General features: G+C 25.8%; 2 protein-coding genes across 3 annotated transcripts in view; one reads left to right on the forward strand and one right to left on the reverse strand.

Annotated features, from left to right (window-relative positions):
- Nucleotides 1–1,400, reverse strand: part of LOC107445269 (protein transport protein Sec24D) — a 34,931-nt gene extending 33,531 nt beyond the window's left edge. The window contains exon 1 of one of the 2 annotated variants that reach the window (XM_087166335.1): nt 1,222–1,400. The gene's annotated coding sequence lies outside the window, so the exon portion shown is untranslated. Of the gene's footprint in view, nt 1–885; nt 905–1,221 lie in introns of those variants that run through there. The other variant, XM_087166336.1, reaches the window with a different exon arrangement.
- A 104-nt stretch (nt 1,401–1,504) lies between these two features.
- IleRS-m (Isoleucyl-tRNA synthetase, mitochondrial) overlaps nt 1,505–18,344 on the forward strand; it is a 46,125-nt gene continuing 29,285 nt past the window's right edge. The window contains exons 1-10 of the mRNA XM_071178301.2: nt 1,505–1,825; nt 3,001–3,123; nt 3,744–3,903; nt 5,520–5,668; nt 7,284–7,333; nt 8,372–8,419; nt 9,981–10,042; nt 12,098–12,188; nt 16,154–16,269; nt 17,574–17,746. Coding sequence (XP_071034402.2) covers nt 1,628–1,825; nt 3,001–3,123; nt 3,744–3,903; nt 5,520–5,668; nt 7,284–7,333; nt 8,372–8,419; nt 9,981–10,042; nt 12,098–12,188; nt 16,154–16,269; nt 17,574–17,746 — 1,170 coding nt within the window. The 5' untranslated portion in view covers nt 1,505–1,627. The remainder of the gene's footprint in view (nt 1,826–3,000; nt 3,124–3,743; nt 3,904–5,519; nt 5,669–7,283; nt 7,334–8,371; nt 8,420–9,980; nt 10,043–12,097; nt 12,189–16,153; nt 16,270–17,573; nt 17,747–18,344) is intronic.

An 18,344-nucleotide genomic window follows, 5' to 3' on the forward strand; every position in this document is an offset into this window, starting at 1 on the left:
TTAAAATGTTTATAGGATATTTTTTTATTTAATGCTACAATATTTCAACAAGAATATTGTTAAATTTAAATGTGTTAAATTAGAATTAGAATATGCTCAACAAGAAAATTTAAAGCCCCAATATGTTAAAAAAGTTAAGACAAAATTAATTTATTCTTCATTTTTTAAACAATTAGTATTGATCGGCTGTATTTTCAATTTATGTAATGTTGAAAAAAAAATGTACTGTCACAAGAAATGTCCTTTATCAAAAATAGATGCAAATTCTTTACAAAACTGTTGCCTAAGGATAATGATTCATTATCAATGTGCAGTATTTTTCATTCATAAACTGTAATTTCACATTGAAAAATGTCTGTAAAATAAGTAAAACTTTAATTAAAGAGTTACTGATGTTTTTTTAAAGTTAAAAGCAACTGCTCTGTAGATATACATTGTGTAATATACATTATACACATAAAAAAACTGGGGGCTAACAGATCAGCAGTTATTTATCAAATGCATGTTTTGTGTTTAAAAATGACCGTGATACAAGTTAACAATGAATTCGTCAGATTTGTAATATGTGATGAAAGTGGCCCCGATAATAAGAATCCAAAAGTGGTCGACAAGAAAAAAAATCAAATATCGAGTGGCACATATGTTCTGAAACTAGCATATAGTGATAAATAATTGCTTAATATGACAAGGCAAACGAGCCAGATTGTTACATATAAATTAATTAAGAGCAAAAATAATAAAACAAATGTAGTAGAGCAGTAGAAGTAAAGATTTGAACACATCATTTTAAAGAAACTTATCGGTTTGCCAAAAAGCGCCAAGCTTGGCTCTATATCTTTTAAACTTTCACTTCAAAGCATAAAATACATTTCTAATAATACATACATTACAATTTCAGTTCTGCAAATATGACGTTTAAAATACAAGGATAGTAAAATATAATTCAGTAGCAACGTGAGCTCTATCAAGTCCAAAAAAAAATTATTATGAAATGTTGATTTTTTTTTTAAATGCAACTCTTCAGTTCGGTAAAAAAGAAAAGTCAATTTTGTCTCTTTTCATTCTCAATATCAGAAAAGAAACTCATACCACAATAATCTACTACCATAATCAATAGCAATAAAATAGGTCGATTATCCAATATCAACCAGCATCAGTACTTAAAAAGTAATAAAAACATACGTAGGAATAAATACTCAAAACAGAGTTAAAATAACTTACTATTATAACGAATGGAAATGACGGAATTACACCTCAGTATCTAGAAAACAAAAAATTTAACTTAAAAAGAAACGAGAGCGATTTTAATTGGAAATCTCACTCACTATTTACTTTTGACAGTAGACGATCATTTCAAACGTGGATGAAAACAACACGTCATGTCCATATGGGATTAACATGTTGCCACAAGTTGAACTAAACAAAACCGAAACTGTAAGATAGAAAATTGTCTGCTAAACCTCTTTGTTCTACGAAATAAGCTGTAAGCTAAAAAGAATTTGATACATACATTTAACAAAATAATACCTTTATCAATCAAAGAAATTTCTGCTTACTTTTTTTGAATAATAATTACCTCTAATTGTTAATAAATTCATTTATTTTGTATAATACATTGAACATTATAATGTATCGTACGACAGTAATTCAAAAAGCTAGATCGCCCTTGACTCTTTTCTTATTTGAAAATTCTAATTTATTACCGAGTGCATTTCGATGTCAGTCGTCTTTGAATTTTAAAGACACTCTTCTTCTTCCTCAAACTAAATTTCCCCACAAAATTAATTTTAATAAAAGAAGAGATAGAGATCGAACAATTGAAATTGTAAGCATTGCTTTCTTTTTGACCTCATTTATATTACAGATTAACAGGTGCTTATATTTTTCGCAGGTGCGAAAATTAACTTGCCAAGAAGTCTTTTCAGAGATAATTGCAAGCATTAAATAAAGGATTATAAATTTTCTTACATTGAACAATAAAATTTTAAATCATCTATACTTTTTTCTAGAAAAATTGGCAGATAAAAGCTATCTTATATTGAAAAAACAATTTTATTCTTAGTATTTACATATTACATTTTTTAAATCTATGTCCCGAAAAACTCTAATAATTTAATTTTTTTTTTTTAAAAATATGAATTGTAATATTTGATTTAGAATGTGAAAAAAATTGTGAAATGTGATATTTTATTTAAAGTTTCTTGATAAAATGTACTTACAATTCATAAATAATAGATATTTACATATTTAAAAAAATTTCAAAATTTTATTTTATAAAACTGAATTTTAATTTTTTTATTAATTGATGTACAAATGTAAGTTTTCTTTTTCTGACTAACCTTTTTTAATGTAATTAACTTAGTTTGTTTTTCTGCAGTTATGTGTCAGAAAAATAATATGATTTTTAATATTTAAATGCTGTTTAAATTGTAATAAACCTTATCTTTGGTGTTAAACAAATTTTACCGAGTATATTTTAAAGCTTTATTTGTAATTTTCATTTATAATATTTTCTCATTTAAGAAAAAAAAAACTTATACATTACATTTAAAAAATCAACATTTGTAATTTAACCATCTCAAAATAATTAATGTATCCCACATAATAGATATTAACAATCATTCTGCATCATTGTAGTGAAAAGGTTTCATATTAATATTTGCTGAATATTGAAGAGGTTAGCATTATAAAAAAGTGCCAGACATATGTACAGCATAAGATGGGGCACGCTTTTTGTTTTTAGAAAATTTTTAGTTTACATTTACATTTATAAATACACACATGGTAAAATAAATATGCATGTACTCATAAAAGTTAAAATAATTGAACAGTTTTCTAAAAACGAAATGTGTGCCCCTCTCCCTCTACTCTTATAGTGCCAACAGTCTTTGAGAATGCAGTAATCTAGGCATAAATAAAAATTTTATGTGATATATTTGTATTGTAATTTTCATGTTTCTCAACATCATTAAATATGGATTTATATAATTTCTTTTGTAGGATTCTAAATTTGAAGAATTATATAGTGCACAGTTAAACAGGGACTCTTCCTTAGTATATACTTTGCATGATGGGCCACCATATGCAAATGGCAATGTGCATTTAGGACATGTTGTGAATAAAGTAATTATTATTTATATTATCTTTTTATTCGGTAACATATTGCCATTGGGTTAAAAATCAGTTTTTAATTTAGATATTTTTCTTAATTGTTTCATTTAAATAAATAATTTTTTTTATAATTTTATGTGCAATAAGTTATTGTTATACTATTATGATTAATTAATTTCCATAAAAAAAAATAATGTTTTCAGAAATTTGAGTTTTTCCTTACAAACTGGGAAAATACATGGAATTTAATTTCTTATTTTCCTCTTTTAAAAAATGGTGACCACTCAAAGCTATGGCATATTTAATGATGATATTTCAGCTATTTTTAACTATTTCTTTTACTATAGCATTATTTGTTTTAAGTATGTTTAGCTTTTCTTTACTTCTCTACATTTTTCCAGCAATTAAATAAAATTACTATAGTTAGCTCAATATAACTCACACGCAAGATTGTGAGTTTCCTTTTAATATATTGTGCATAATATGTTCAGGAAATTTTTTTTTTTTTTTTGAATAGCAACTCTGTCACAGTATAAGTAGGTAATCATTTTATTCATAATTTAAGTTAAAATGATTTGTTGTACGTGTAGTCTTATGTTGTTTTTCATGTGGTTATTTGTTCATCATTGCAGATTTTAAAAGATATTACCACACGCTTCCATCTCCTAAGTCGAAAAAAAATCCATTATGTCCCTGGTTGGGATTGCCATGGACTACCTATCGAACTGAAAGTTATGAAGGAAAATGAGTCACTAGTGTCTGCTGATTCTAAACTTCATCTGCGGAAACGAGGTTGCTGGCCATTTCTTATGGGCAATTCTACCTCTTTATGAATGTGATGTTTTCAGAATTTTTGAATGTCATGTTATCAAATATTTTGTTCAGTTCAAAAATATCACATTTCTAATAAATTTAGTTAAAGTAACTCTTAGTGTCATTTGCACTTACTTCAATTTTTCTTCACTTTCAACACTTTGAAATTCTTTTAAAAATTAAAAACTAGAAGTAGTGAACGCAACATGATATGTTATGCCTTTAAAAACCAGTTTTTAATTTTGAGAACATTCTAAATTTTTAAAAATTGGAGTAAATATATATATGACACTAAGAGTTATTTAACAAAAATGCTTATTGATTTTAAGTTAGATTTCTTGAGTTATATGCATTTGAATTCTGAAAACTTGACATTCATAAATGGCGGAATATTTCTTATGTATTATTTTATCATTATTATTTATTTTATTTTTGAACATAAATTGTTGCACACTTTCTATTTATATGAAAATACTCAAATATTATTTTCGGGATTGGGATTAAATTTATTTATATATTTATTTTTGCAAGTGCTTATTATGTTTCCATATGTTCAAATTATTTATAGCTTCTAATGTATCGAGCTCATTAGTTCAACTCTACTTTAACATTAACCCCTTAAATCACAGATTTTTTGACGAAAAATCGGCCAAAAAAAAATCTGTATTTTTTTTAAGTAAGAAAAGTTTCCTGGTTTATCTTTTCTTTTGGTGGACAATTTTATTGTACTATGCTTTTGTTCCATGAAAAAAAGGCTATATTTTATGTTTGAATAAAGAAGTGTTTTAGCTTACAATCCTATGTAAATGATAAATGTCAGTTAAATGATTTTTTTTTCTTAGCTTTCACATTGTTAATTTCAATGTTGCTATTGTTATATTCGAGTGCCGAAAATTGTAGCAACATAAAATACAATGCCACTCAAATTATCTCGAGTATGCACAGTTTGGCCTGTTTAACACGCTCGAAGTAACTGGAGTGCGCAAGTTAATGGGTTAATGATCAACTCAAATTAGATCAAGTTACACCCTAATAATTATTTGAAGCTAGAAAACATTTTTAGAAACATTTTCCTTTTTCACCCTGTAATAACATTCCCTTTTTCTTCCTGTAATAATTATTTATTCTGATTCACAACTTTTTATGAATTGTAATGTTTTTAAAAAAAAAAATTTTTTTTTTATGAATTGTAATGTTTTTTTTAATTTTTTTAAAAATAAAATCATTGCTATATCACTAAGATTCTTTACATTTTTTCGTTTGGTCATGATGTTGCATTTTGCAAGTTTTCTACTTTCTTCTTTGTTTTTGATTCTTTTCTTTCAAGGCACAATTAATGTTCTTGTTTTTTCTTCTTATAATTTTTATTTAGGTTTCGAATTATAATTAAAATATTCATAAATTCTTTCATGTATATTCAAAATAATTAAGTGCCAATTAAAATTTGAAAAAATATTAATTTAATATTTTTGTTCATTTATTTTGTTTAGTTAAAAGGATTTTGAAAATAAAAATCTTATAAAAAGAATTCTGAATTATTTTGGAAGTTGTACATTTATATATATATATATATGTGTTTTCTTTTTTTTCTTTAGCTTTTGATTTTTCTCAGAAAACTAAAAAAGAACAAATGAATTCGTTTTTGAAATGGGGCTTAGTAGCTGACTGGAAAAACAGTTACTTTACTTGTGATCCTAATTATGTTGTTCAACAATTGAAGACTTTTCAAGATTTATATGAAAAAGTAACTCACAATTAGTTAAATTTTTATGCTTTCATTGTATGGTTAAATAGATAAAGAAGGTATTTTCATAATAATGCAGAAAAGTTATTATTTATTTTTTTACCTTCAAATGATTAAATGATTAACTTTTTACTGTTTAAGTTAATATATATATATATATATAAATTTTCTTCCTTTAGCAACATTTAATTTATGATTTAATTTTCATTTGCATTTCATGCATGTATACCAAATGTTAGGAACTTGAAACACAATAAAAAAAAACAATAGGTGAAATATAAATTAAAAATCTTATTATTGAGTTTTTTTAAAAGAAAAAAAAAGAGGGAGGAAAGCGAAGTTTTAGTAGAAATGCTTTGGTCTTGAAATATTTTAGTTTGACAGTTGAACCTTGTATCATACATTGTACCATATGTTATGTACAATGCTTTATAATTATTGAACTCAACTGCAAAAGTAGGACATTGACAGTTTTGTTATCTTAAACTGTGAGTCTTACTTTCTTGCTTTTGCAATTTTATAAAAGCTTTATATATCAAGAAAAAAAAATTTTTTTTTTCAAATTAGTATTATTAAAGCTCTACTTTATATTTTCAATTATTTAGTTTTTATTAAACTAATAATTTGTTATGCCTTATTTTATTTGTTTTTATAAGTTATTGCATTGTGTGTATGTGTTTTTTTCTTTATCCAACTGCTCAAAATAGTCTCAAAAACAAAAGATTGAACATATCTGCATCAAGTTATAGGGAAATCATAAAAAAAAATTTTAAATATTGTAAACTATTGCATGCATATTTAATTATTTAACTATACGATGCTCGTCACTTATTCTATGAAGTTTGATTTAACGAGTATGGATTATCCTGAAATCAAGCATTTAATCTTCAAAACTGTGCTATTACAACAGTTTTCCAAGCAACCCTAAAAATGCGAATGTCATAGATATATGAGCATTGTATATTTAGAACAAGTTTAAAATTACCAACCTTCTACTATTACAACAAATATTTTAGGACGAAAAAAAATTTTTTTTTTGCAATATTATTATGGTATACAGAAAAAAGCAAATTGACAGATATTTTCTATTTTTTTCTCATATCAATAAAGATAAATTAAAATGAACATCATTTCACCCGATTTCCTTTCTACAGTTTTAATCTTTTATTTTAATAAAAAATTAAGATGTGGTTATCTTTCACCTACCATGTAATATTCTTCCTACAGAGGAAAAATTCTTGGGCTAATTTTTGGAAAACTCAGCATATTTCAAAAGAATGTACCTTTTGTTTAAAATCTATCCATTATGTCCTTTTGTTACGCTCCTTAGCACTATTGAAATCTATGTTCAATATCGTCATCAATGACTTCAAAAGTTACAATTGCACTTCATTTCATATTTTTCTCCTTTTTACAGATATTTTAATATTGTGTATATGTATTTAACATTAAATGTGTGTGCATTTATAATGACAATCTTGCTTTAACAGCAATTTAATATGTTGTTGTGAATTGTCGTTATAACAGACTTTTAGTATATTTACCAATAATAGATTTTCCTCAATTTTACTATATTTGTTTATTGTTGATTTAATGTATTCATTTTGAATTTCAGGGACTAGTGTTTCGAGATTTCAAACCAGTGTATTGGTCTCCTAAAAATAGGTTTGATATCTATGCATTTTTTCATTTGTATTGCATTATTTTCATATCAGTTTGAGATGCATAATATGTGTAAAATTTATTTAATGTCAGTTCAATTATTATGTAAACACATAAGAAATTTGTGAATTACTTAATTTTACTGATAACATGTATGTTTATCTGCGCAATATTTGCGCAAGACGCAATTCTCTTTCCAGTCAAAAATCTTAAGTGAATTACGAAAAAATATTAAATTAACTTCTTGAATGAAAAAAAATTTGTCTAAAGAAATATAAGCAATTTGTGATTTGCTTGATTTTGCTAACATAAGAAGAAGAATATCCAAAATCAATGAAAACATTATTAATATACGAACTTATTACCTTTAAGCTTATTTCTTATAGTGTCATTTTATTTTCATTCTTCAAAAATCTTTTTTTTTAATGTTTGTATTTCTTTTTCTTGAACTAACTGTAATAAGTTAATAATTATTTTCTTTCTGAATAAGCAATTTTTTTTTCTTATCTTATGTTACCTCATATTGCACTTCTTAGTTTCCATTTTTATTTTTCCATTGAAAGATTCATTATAGCTAGGCAAACTACTTTTAAATTCAGCCATATTTTTTCATACTAATTTGTGATTTAATTGACTTTTAACCTAGGTTTATTTTGTGCTGCATCGAAAATGTTCTCATCCTAAAAATGAATCTAATAAATAAAGTAATAGAAATATAATTTTAGAAATATTTAAAGTAATAGTCCTTGGTAAATAAATTTAGAAAGTTTAATGCCATCATCGTTAAGTTAATTTACTTGCAAAAATAAGCTTTCTAATTTACAATTAGTTGGAAAATTACAGTTTCTGTTTCACTATTGGTTGTTTTCTTTAAAAATCAAGTCAAGAAAAAAAATTACTTGCCTTTTATAAGATTTTTATTTCATGCTTTCATAGATTCATTAATTTAGATTCATTTCAGATTTAATTAAGATTTAATTTAGATTCTTTAATTATATTCATTAATTTAAATACATTTTAGTGACTGTTAACATTTTTCAGAACAAGTTTGGCTGAAGCTGAATTGGAATATAATTCAAACCATATCAGGTAATATATAATGTTTAGGTAATTTATTTAAATCAGGTTGTTTCATATACATGTTACATTGTTTTGTTAAATTAGATTGTCATAATATTAAAGTTCCTGGAGTAAACATTTAAACCAGAATTATTCCATTATGCTTATGAATTGAAAACTTTAAGTAATCATTGGAATGTATTAACTAATTTTTATGTATGCATTTTGCTTACAGTATCTTTTTTTCCTTAAGTAAAATTTACTCTCAAAAACTAATTATTTTCAATCATATAACCTTAGTCTAGATTTCAAATCAAAATATTATGCAATATTTAAAGTTACAAATACCTAGACTTTTTACTTTTTAATAATAATTAAGATGATCTGATAACTGCTGATATTTTAAAATAATATTATTGCATTTCATTATTTATTGTACTTATTATAGGTAAAATATATGTTTATTCTTTCCAAAAAATATTTCAAGATGTCATGTTATTTTTGTATTCTAAATGATGTGATTTTAAATATTGCATTTCAGTGTTTTTTTTTTTTTTTTTTTTTTTTCTATTTACATGTTCCACGCGTCTTATCACTGTAAAATGTGTGATATGCCATTAAAATTGAACAAATCTAATGTTATGTACTATTCATATTAAAAAAAATATTTAATTGATAAAACTGCGAATCTAAATTAAAATTACTATAAAATGTCATTAAAAGCACATAAATTAATACTGAAACTCAACTGAAAATATTTCAATCTTTAAAAGCAGATTTGGTTTAGTAATTTTTTCTTAAAGAAAAGGAAGAAAAAGGAAATGATTGATTGCAAAATAATGTCATATTTTAACAGAACCTCAAACTTTTTTTCTCCTTTAAATTACTTCTTTTTTGAAATACTTCAATTTTATTTTGAAAGAAATTAGTAATTTTGAACATTTTTAAAAAGTTAAAAGTAAAAGACTTCAATGGTAAAATTTTAATTTCATTCAGTCTAATTAAAATCATAAAATTTTTTAACAAATTAATTAACATTTAACAAATGTTATTTTTTAGGGTGTGAGATTAATCATTAATTGCATAAAGCTATTATATTTTTACAAATATTCAAAATGAATATATATCTATAATGAAGTAAGTTCCCTAGATAATTCTAAAATAATAAAGTTAAGTATTCCCGCAACAGCCTCTTGTGGGCCAGGGGAATCATGGATGAGGATGTTCGACATTTTTGTGACCAACATTATGACTGTGGTAATGTAGTCGGCATTGGGCGCAATCCGTCTTTACTTCCCAGGCAATCTGGTACCTATCAATTTAAATCATATTGAATGTCTATAGATTCATTTCAAAATGGATTCAGAATGGTTTCATTTTCAAAAAAGAATTTTTTATACAATACATTAATTCATGAGGAAGGTCTCAATTAAAGTTTTAGTTTTTTAATGAATTTTTAATCACAGTAATGCATAATCTTAATAATATAATGAATTTTATGTTATTGAATATTCAAGATTTGATGTCTTGTTTTATAAAGTTTATTAAACTATTACATTATATTTGTTTCTATGTTTCCTTTTTTTCTCAGCTGTTCTATTTATATCAAATTTGAAGTTCAAAACTGTCCTGACTTTATAAAAGATGCAATAGGTAAGTTATTTTAAATACTATTTAGTATAGATTATTACACTAATTGAATAATTTTTGTAAAGATCTGTTGTTCGTTATCTGCTATTTTTTTAAGAAATGTATATTTCATCTTTCCATTATTCACAATAATTATGTGTGTTTAAAAATTAAATAATTTTTTTTAATTTTCATGGTTTTCACAATATCAAGACACAGTTTTCTGTTTCTTATATTATTTTAGTGTCAAATATTTTATTATTTTTAAATAAAAATCTTAATAAAATCTTTTCTATTTAAATACTTAACGAAATATTTATTATTTTTTTTAATGAACATTTGGTCAATGCAATTTCTATTTAGCAATGCAAAATGCAATTCATATTTATTATAATTCATCTTTGTCAGGACTTGTTTTATATTGACTTTTTTTATTCTTAATTTCTCATTAATGTTTTTCGATTAAAAATATCTTGTTTTAAACATTTCTTCTGGAATTTACTATAAATTCTACTGATATATTTAAAAATATAATTGGATTAGTTCACAAATATTTTAATTGCTCTCAGCAGTTACATTTATGTACAGTATTTATCTGCCTAAACCATTAAAATTAAATTAACACATTAATAAATCTGAATTATGTAAAAAAAATAATATCTAATCATGTTTTATAGGTAATTAGTTTAAGAAGGTCAAGAGTGGTTTTATAATAAGAATTATTTAAAAGGTTACAAAATTTGTTAGTTAAAAGGAATTTTTTTTTATTTGTTAGAATTAAATTTAATTGTTTAATTTAACTCTTTTATGTGTTTCAGATGTTATAAAACTATTTGAAATACTTGAAAAAAAATTTCTGTTACACTAGAAAACTCTGTATTTTTTGTAAGTCATCAATATCGAATTAAAATTAGAATTAAGGAAAAAGGTTACTATATTTTTACCAACATTACATTTATTTGATTTTTTTAATCTGTTATAAGGTAATAGTAATTTGATTTGTGAGTTTTGTCCATAAATTCCTTATTATCAGATGCAAAAGAGTAAGAATTCAATTCTAAATTAAAATCATCAATAATTAATTATACCAATCATTGATTATTAAAAACAAATGAAAAGCTGAATTCATAATAGAATATAAATCAAATGATAAAAAAAATTATAATTTTTAGTATAAATTTAAATCTATATGTACAAGCTCCATATAATACAAGTCATCAAACACAATATGGCTTAGTTTCTTTTTATTGTCAATCATATCCAGTGTGCTACAGGTATCAAAACTATTATAGTCACTTCTTTTTTTTTTTACAGTGTGTAATGTAATATGCTACTTTTAAAAAAAAACACATTTATTGTGAGTGTTGGCAACTACTTATAACGCTTATTAAGTAAATAAAGTAACTAAATTTTCAAATCTGATTAGTGCAAATCTTGATCTCCTATGTACTTTGCTTCTTAGATTAAATTAAAGAGTCCATTCGCTGGTTTGAAAATGGTCAATATTGATAATATTTCTCCCCAGTACACTATTTCCCTATCTAATAACATGGAAGAACCAGTTTCACTATGAGGAGAAGACTACAGGTTAAAATACGACTTTTTACATACAGAACTGTCAGTGGGTTAAACACTTAACAAAATCACAAAAGTATAATAATTTTCTGTCATTTATTTTATTAAATATTTGCTGCTAAGAAATCCATAAAATGTTGAACATTGAAAGATAAAAATCATAACAAATGGTTAAGAATAATATATTGGTTTATAGAATTATGACTTAATAATTTCCTGTGTTTAAATATGCCAATTTATTATTCTGCATCTTTTTTTACCAATTTTTCTTCAGTCTTCAAATTTTTTTTAATTTTGAGCATGCGTATGGTTGAATCTTCCAATAAGATTCATTTCCTAAAAATAGTTAAGTAATAACTATGTTTCAAATGTAGCTGAAAAACACTAAAAAGACAGTTGCAAATAACTGCAAGAAAAATGTAGTTTTTCTTATCACTGATCATATCTGAAAATATATATTTGCATTTTTTTTAAGTAACTTTACTTATGAATTCTGTGATACAGGTCCAGGCTCAAAATTAAACGTTTTAATATGGACCACCACCCCATGGACCCTTCCTGCTAATCAAGCTGTTTGCTATTCAACTGAAAAAAGGTAACACAACTTCTAATAAGTCAAACTATTTCAGATTAAATTTTTATTTGTAAAGTACTTAAATATACACTAAAGAGTACTTATATATACATCTGGCCAAAAATATCTGGACACCCGATTGTTATGGTGGTGGAAGCATAATGGTGTGGGAATGTTTCTCGTGGTTTGACCGTGTATGTTAATTCCTGTGGTTGAGCCGCAATGGCCCAAGGGATAGAGCGTTCACCTTCCAATGAGGCGAACTGGGTTCGAATCCCAGTCTATACAAATTACGCATTCGGCTTGAACCTACCGTAGTGCTGATGTGAAATATCCTCAGTGGTCGACGGATCATGGGTTAGAGTCCCCTTGCCATCGGGCTAATCGTGGCAGGTTTTCATGGATTTCCTCTCCATGTAACACAAATGCGGGTTAGCTCCATCAAAAAGTCCTCCGCGAAGGCAAATTTCTCCCAACACTCGATCGAGGAGTTCCCTTGTCTTCTGGATTGGGTTCAAAATTACTAGGCTACAGAGCTGAACATTAGTAGTTATAAAGCCATAAAATTGGGTCGGCTGTTCAACGATGGTTATAAAATAAAATTCCTGCGGTTGGAAACAGGAACTCTGAGATGTATGTGGACATTCTGGACAATGCTCCATCCCCAACTCTCTGGCAATATTTCGAGGAAGGCTAATTTCTCTTCCAACTCCATTCACACATTGAGGCTTGCGCAGATGTGGTTTGACGTAATGAGTGTTCAAAAACTGGACTGACCTTCTCATAGCCCTGATCTAAATCCCATAGAACACCTTTGGAACGAGTTAGGGCGCAGATTACTGTGCCAGCCAAATCGACCCTCCTCACTGCAAGCACTCATTTCAGTTGTGATGGAAGTCTGGAATGTCAATTCCTCTGGCCACCCATCAAAAACTGGTGGAAAGGTGCAGGCTGTCTTCAATGCAAAAGGGGGACCAACATCATATTAACCCCTTAACGCACAAATTTTTTGAAAGAAACCGGCCGAAAAAAATCACTTTTTTTTAAATGTAAAAAAAAATTTATTTCGCTCCTGGTTCAACTTTTCCTTTGATGGATATTTTTGATATACTGCGTTTTTTTTCCATGGAAAAAGGCTATATTTTATTCTTGAATAAATAAATGTTATAGCATACAATCCTATGTAAATAATAAATATCAATAAAATTATTTTTTCCCTTAGCTTTCATATTGTTATTTTCAATTCTCGATTATATTTGAGTGTGAAAAATTATAGCAGCATAAAATACAATGCCGTTCAAATTATCTCGAGTGTGCGCAGTTTTTCCTGTTTATCGCCCTCGAATTAACTGGAGCTCACAAGTTAAGGGGTTAATATGTACCTCATGACGCTCTACGTCCATACCACTAAGTGTTCGCATACTTTTGACCAGATAGTATTTGTTGGCTTTTCGAATGGTATGAAAATAGATAATTTAATTTGTAAGATACCAATTCAATTCTAATGTATAATTATTGTAATGCTTATTTTTTTTAACCCTTTTATAGAGTTATTTATTTCCATTAATGTTACATTAACATTCTTTATAAAAATAAACCCATTTATCTTATTACCTTAATTTTATTTTCAAGAACTTTTTTTGTGGGAAGATGAGTGAGATTTTTATTATGTTTACTACTGTTAAGAAAGGATCATAAACTTGAACTTTTATGCTTACAAATAGTTGAATTTATAAAATCTGTGTTTATGTCTACGAACAAATTTAATGAGAAATGATCAAATGAATGAATGTGTAACACACAAGAGGAAAGAGCTCCCTAGTGTTGGCTTCCCTTCTAACCTCTACTAGTACCCACATTTATGTAAACAAAGACCTTTATTGGTATTATTTTGTATTTTCCTAAATTATCAGAGGGTCACACAAATCATTCCATTGAAATTTTAAACTTAATGAAGTTGAATGCACAAGAAACTTCCGTTATAAACGATTGATGCAATTAAATCATAATTATCTAAATATTTTTTTTTCTTCTGTTTATTATTTTTGAATTATGTATGAAGTATTTTTAAAAAAAATTTTATGATTTTGATAAAACATGGGTAACATTTTTTTTTCTTTTACCAAGAGAACCCAAAATGTTAGCATTATTTTTTTTTTTTTTTTTTTTTTTTTTTTTGACAGAATTTGAAATTTTATATTCAACATTGTTTTTAAGTTTATAATAGCTTGTGCAACTTTCAAAAACTGAGAGAATCAGTTTATTATTTCTAAACATATAATTTGTGGGTTGCAGGTTGATAACCAAAGTTTTCTTTTTAAAAAAAAATCTTGTTTGTATTTAGATTATTGGATTTTAGACACTTGGAGCTCTACGTTAACATTTACTTTTCAAATGCATATGGTGCCTCTCAGAACTTCTTTTTTCAATGTGTGTAATAACAAAATATATTTTAAAAAGAAATGAAATTAAAAAGCATGCAATGCCACCTGCTTATTAAAATCACATTCATTCTGATCTCATTTGATTTTATAAAACAATTAATTATGTGAATCAGCATGTTTACAGTTGGAAAAAAAAGGAATTTAATTATAAACTTTACAAATACATTTAAAATAAAATACAAATAATTTAACTAAATTATGCTTAACTGTTTTAATTTACCTTTGGAATTTTTATAAAACAGGAGTAAAAAAAATTTTATTTACCTTAACATTCTTTTTAAAAATAAACCCATTTATCTTATTACCTTAATTATTGGCATTTTTTTATTATTATTATTATTTTTTTTTACAGAATTTGAAATTTTATATTCATTATTGTTTTTAAGTTTATAATAGCGTGTGCATCTTTCAAAAAACCATGAGTGTCAAAAATAATTTTGAATTTATCTTAAAAGCTCTAGTCTTATCATTTAGGTACATTGTTAGCTAATAAAATTAATATGGAATGCTTTTATTTAAAACCGAATCACAATGGAACATGATCACATGTTGTTTAAAAAATTTTGATTTTTTTCTAGCACTGCTTTTTTGTTGTTTAATGAAAAAACTAACAAAGGGATATCCTTTTGCTTTATGGTTTATCTCATTGAATACGTAAACATTCAATCTATTCTTAAGTTTATTTACATTTGAATTCTTTTACATTATTGTTGTGGGTACTTTATTTTTCTTAATTGAAATTTAAGAGTGAATGATGGACATACAATAATTTTCCTTAATGCATAAGCAGCTTTCATTTTTATTTTTTTACTTTTCCATCCCTGTTTCATTTTTCCTTTCCTCTGATCTTTCAATTTCCTCAAAAAGTCTAATTCACATCTGTTGTTATGCTATTTTTACTTGGTAGATTGACGATCAATTCTACTTATCATACAAAAATGAGAAAAAGCATGATATTAGTGTGCTTTTTTTTCTTTTTTCACCAGAATATTTAAAATTTTCTTCCCCAAATAATTACAAAATGAAAACATGTCAAAACTGCCCTTCTTTATAATCATTATCTTTGTTTCCTGAAATCAAGCATCGAAGGGCATATGTTTTAAAAACAAAAAATATCACATAATTTTCCTTTTTAAAACATGCCCTTCAAAAGCAAGATTTTATGAAACAGAGATAATGATTAAAGTGAAGGGCAGTTTTAACATGTTTTTAATTCTGTTCTAGCAGATTCGGTGTTATAATCCAGTTATTTTGTTAGTGTCAGTCACTGTTTTTTTATTTTAAATTATTTTGAGCTATTGCATTACATAATCAAAAAATATTATTTAACTATAGAAAGAAATTGTTTCACAAGCTAATTTTATTGATTTCTAAAGGAACTTTACTACTAGACTGACAAAGTTATCATATATTTATTATAGTGTAGGATATTGAATAAACATCATGAATTAGAGTGTAAATTATTTAGAACTAATAGTAGTTTTGTTTACCTGTTCTATGTGTACTATCAATAAAATATCAGATACTTTTCATTTTATTTAGATATTGTGTCGTATTTTGTAAAATGAAGAACGAGTTTTATCTTATTGCAGAAGAAACTATGTCTGTTTTAGAAAAAGTACTGAAGTCACCGTTGCATGTTCTAAAATCATTTGAAGGTTAGACTTAATAAATATCTTTCTTTTTTTTAGTATATTTACATTTAAATCCACATAATAATTTGATGAAAAATAAAATAATGCATAAATTGAAGAAAACATTTGTTCTGACAGAAACTTATTTAACATTTAATTTTGTTTCAACTAATTCTTTAGAAAAAAAAAATTTATGTGTGGACAATTTTCATTAGCATGACAAAATTTTTAAATCAATTCATAACAACGATGTTTAAAAGCATACCTCGTTTACTTTTAGCAAAAACTTATTGTGTTTAAAAAAGTGTTTTTGTTTTTTCAATTCGACTAGTTCTTTTAAAATTGTAATCAAATAGTTGTATTTACAATAGAGCAAAGTAAGTAAATGTGTAACTAGCTAAAAATGTTTCAGCTTTGCCTTGCATCAAACAAATAGAATTAATGAAGTAGGTTAAGTTTTAAAATTAAACTTTTCAGTAAAGCATAGGTAAATAAAACTATGAGTTTAAAAAAACTAGCTTAAAGCTTTGGGAATCTTTTAAAAAGAGTGATTAAAACAAGAAATATATATATTTTTTTTAATTAAAAGAAGAAAAAAAAAGATTTTTAGAATTTCAGTAAAAAATTTAATATGAAATTTTTCAATTTTAAAAAAGGAAGAAAAAACTTGAAAGCAGACTAGTGGGTTTTACTGACCTCTTCTACTGAAATTCCAATATAAATATTTTTTTAGCAGATCAACTTTAATCAAAGATTATTGTTATTTTTGTGTTTTTTATTTTTAAAAAAGTTGGTTTTCTATTTTATGACTAGCCATACATTTCAAATATGATCAATGTGAAAAATAAGCAAAAAGAGATAGAAATGCAGCTTACGATACCAGCCTGGTAGCAAAATCTGCAGTACTGCTTATTATAACATCTGAAAATGATCTTAAATTACCTAGTTTTTTGATTTATAGTCTCATTTTGACTGAGTTGGGAATTGCAGATAAATTTAAAAGTGGAACCCAGCTCCTATCGTTTGAAAATAACATCAGCTCTTACTTATCACGCCATACCACTGCAGGAGCTTTCATTTATTTTGAAATTTCAATAGACATACACATTTTCTCTCAGAAGTCTACAGTCAATATCTAACGCTGCATGGTGTTGCATCGAATTTTATTTTGTATTTTCCATTTAATGCAATTCTATTATCGTTATGTAAATATTAAATAATTTCTATTTAATTAAATTTTCATGCTTCATTTTTTTTGAAAATTAATTTTTCAAATTTTCAGTCATTTTTGTGACATTTTGTAGGTTTTAATTGAAGTTTTTGTGTAGGATCTCTGCTGAAAGATGTTGCTTATATTCATCCAATCTATAATGGAAGAATTTGTCCACTTCTACCTGGTCATCATGTAACTATGGATAAAGGCACTGGTCTTGTACACATGGCGCCTAACCATGGCTTTGATGATTTTATTGTTGCTCAGAAACAAAATCTTCAACTTGATGTAGGTTTGGAAGCTTTTTTATAAACTTTGCCTACTTTTCACACATTATTTAAACACTGTAATAGTATATTTTGTTTGCCAATGATTGTGAAACCCTTGATAAACATTTTAATTTCTTTACAGTGTTCCTTCACTGAGCTCTAAGACCATACATAAGATTCTTTTTTTTTTAAAAATGTTAGTTCTTTTGGTAGAAAGCTCTCAGTAGGATTTAAAATAGTAGGTTAGCTGAGAAGCTTCATTAATTTGACAACCACTGCCATATACCTATCACTATAAAAACTACTAAGAATAATCAATTTACAAACACCTGTGACTCTGATATATTATTATTTTATTGAAGTTGACGTTTCTGTTACTTTAAATTAATAACTTATGAATCTTTAAATTAGTAACTTTTAAAAATATCTTCCAGAAAAATTTTGGTAATTGAGAGGCAATTCACAGAAAGCCCGAAAAAATTCTGCCACAGGGTTTACAATTATTGTGAAATGATCAAGCAATGTTGTCAAACTGCAATGAAAGAATCGGGATTTTTATTTATCTTACTTTTGTCAATTTTGCCTCATCTTTTTCTTAAAGTCCTGATAAATGGGAT

The sequence above is a fragment of the Parasteatoda tepidariorum genome, chromosome 6 (genome assembly GCF_982258835.1).
Source record: "Parasteatoda tepidariorum strain Cologne lab strain chromosome 6, Ptep-v5.0, whole genome shotgun sequence".
In the NCBI taxonomy this organism is placed as follows: domain Eukaryota; kingdom Metazoa; phylum Arthropoda; class Arachnida; order Araneae; family Theridiidae; genus Parasteatoda; species Parasteatoda tepidariorum.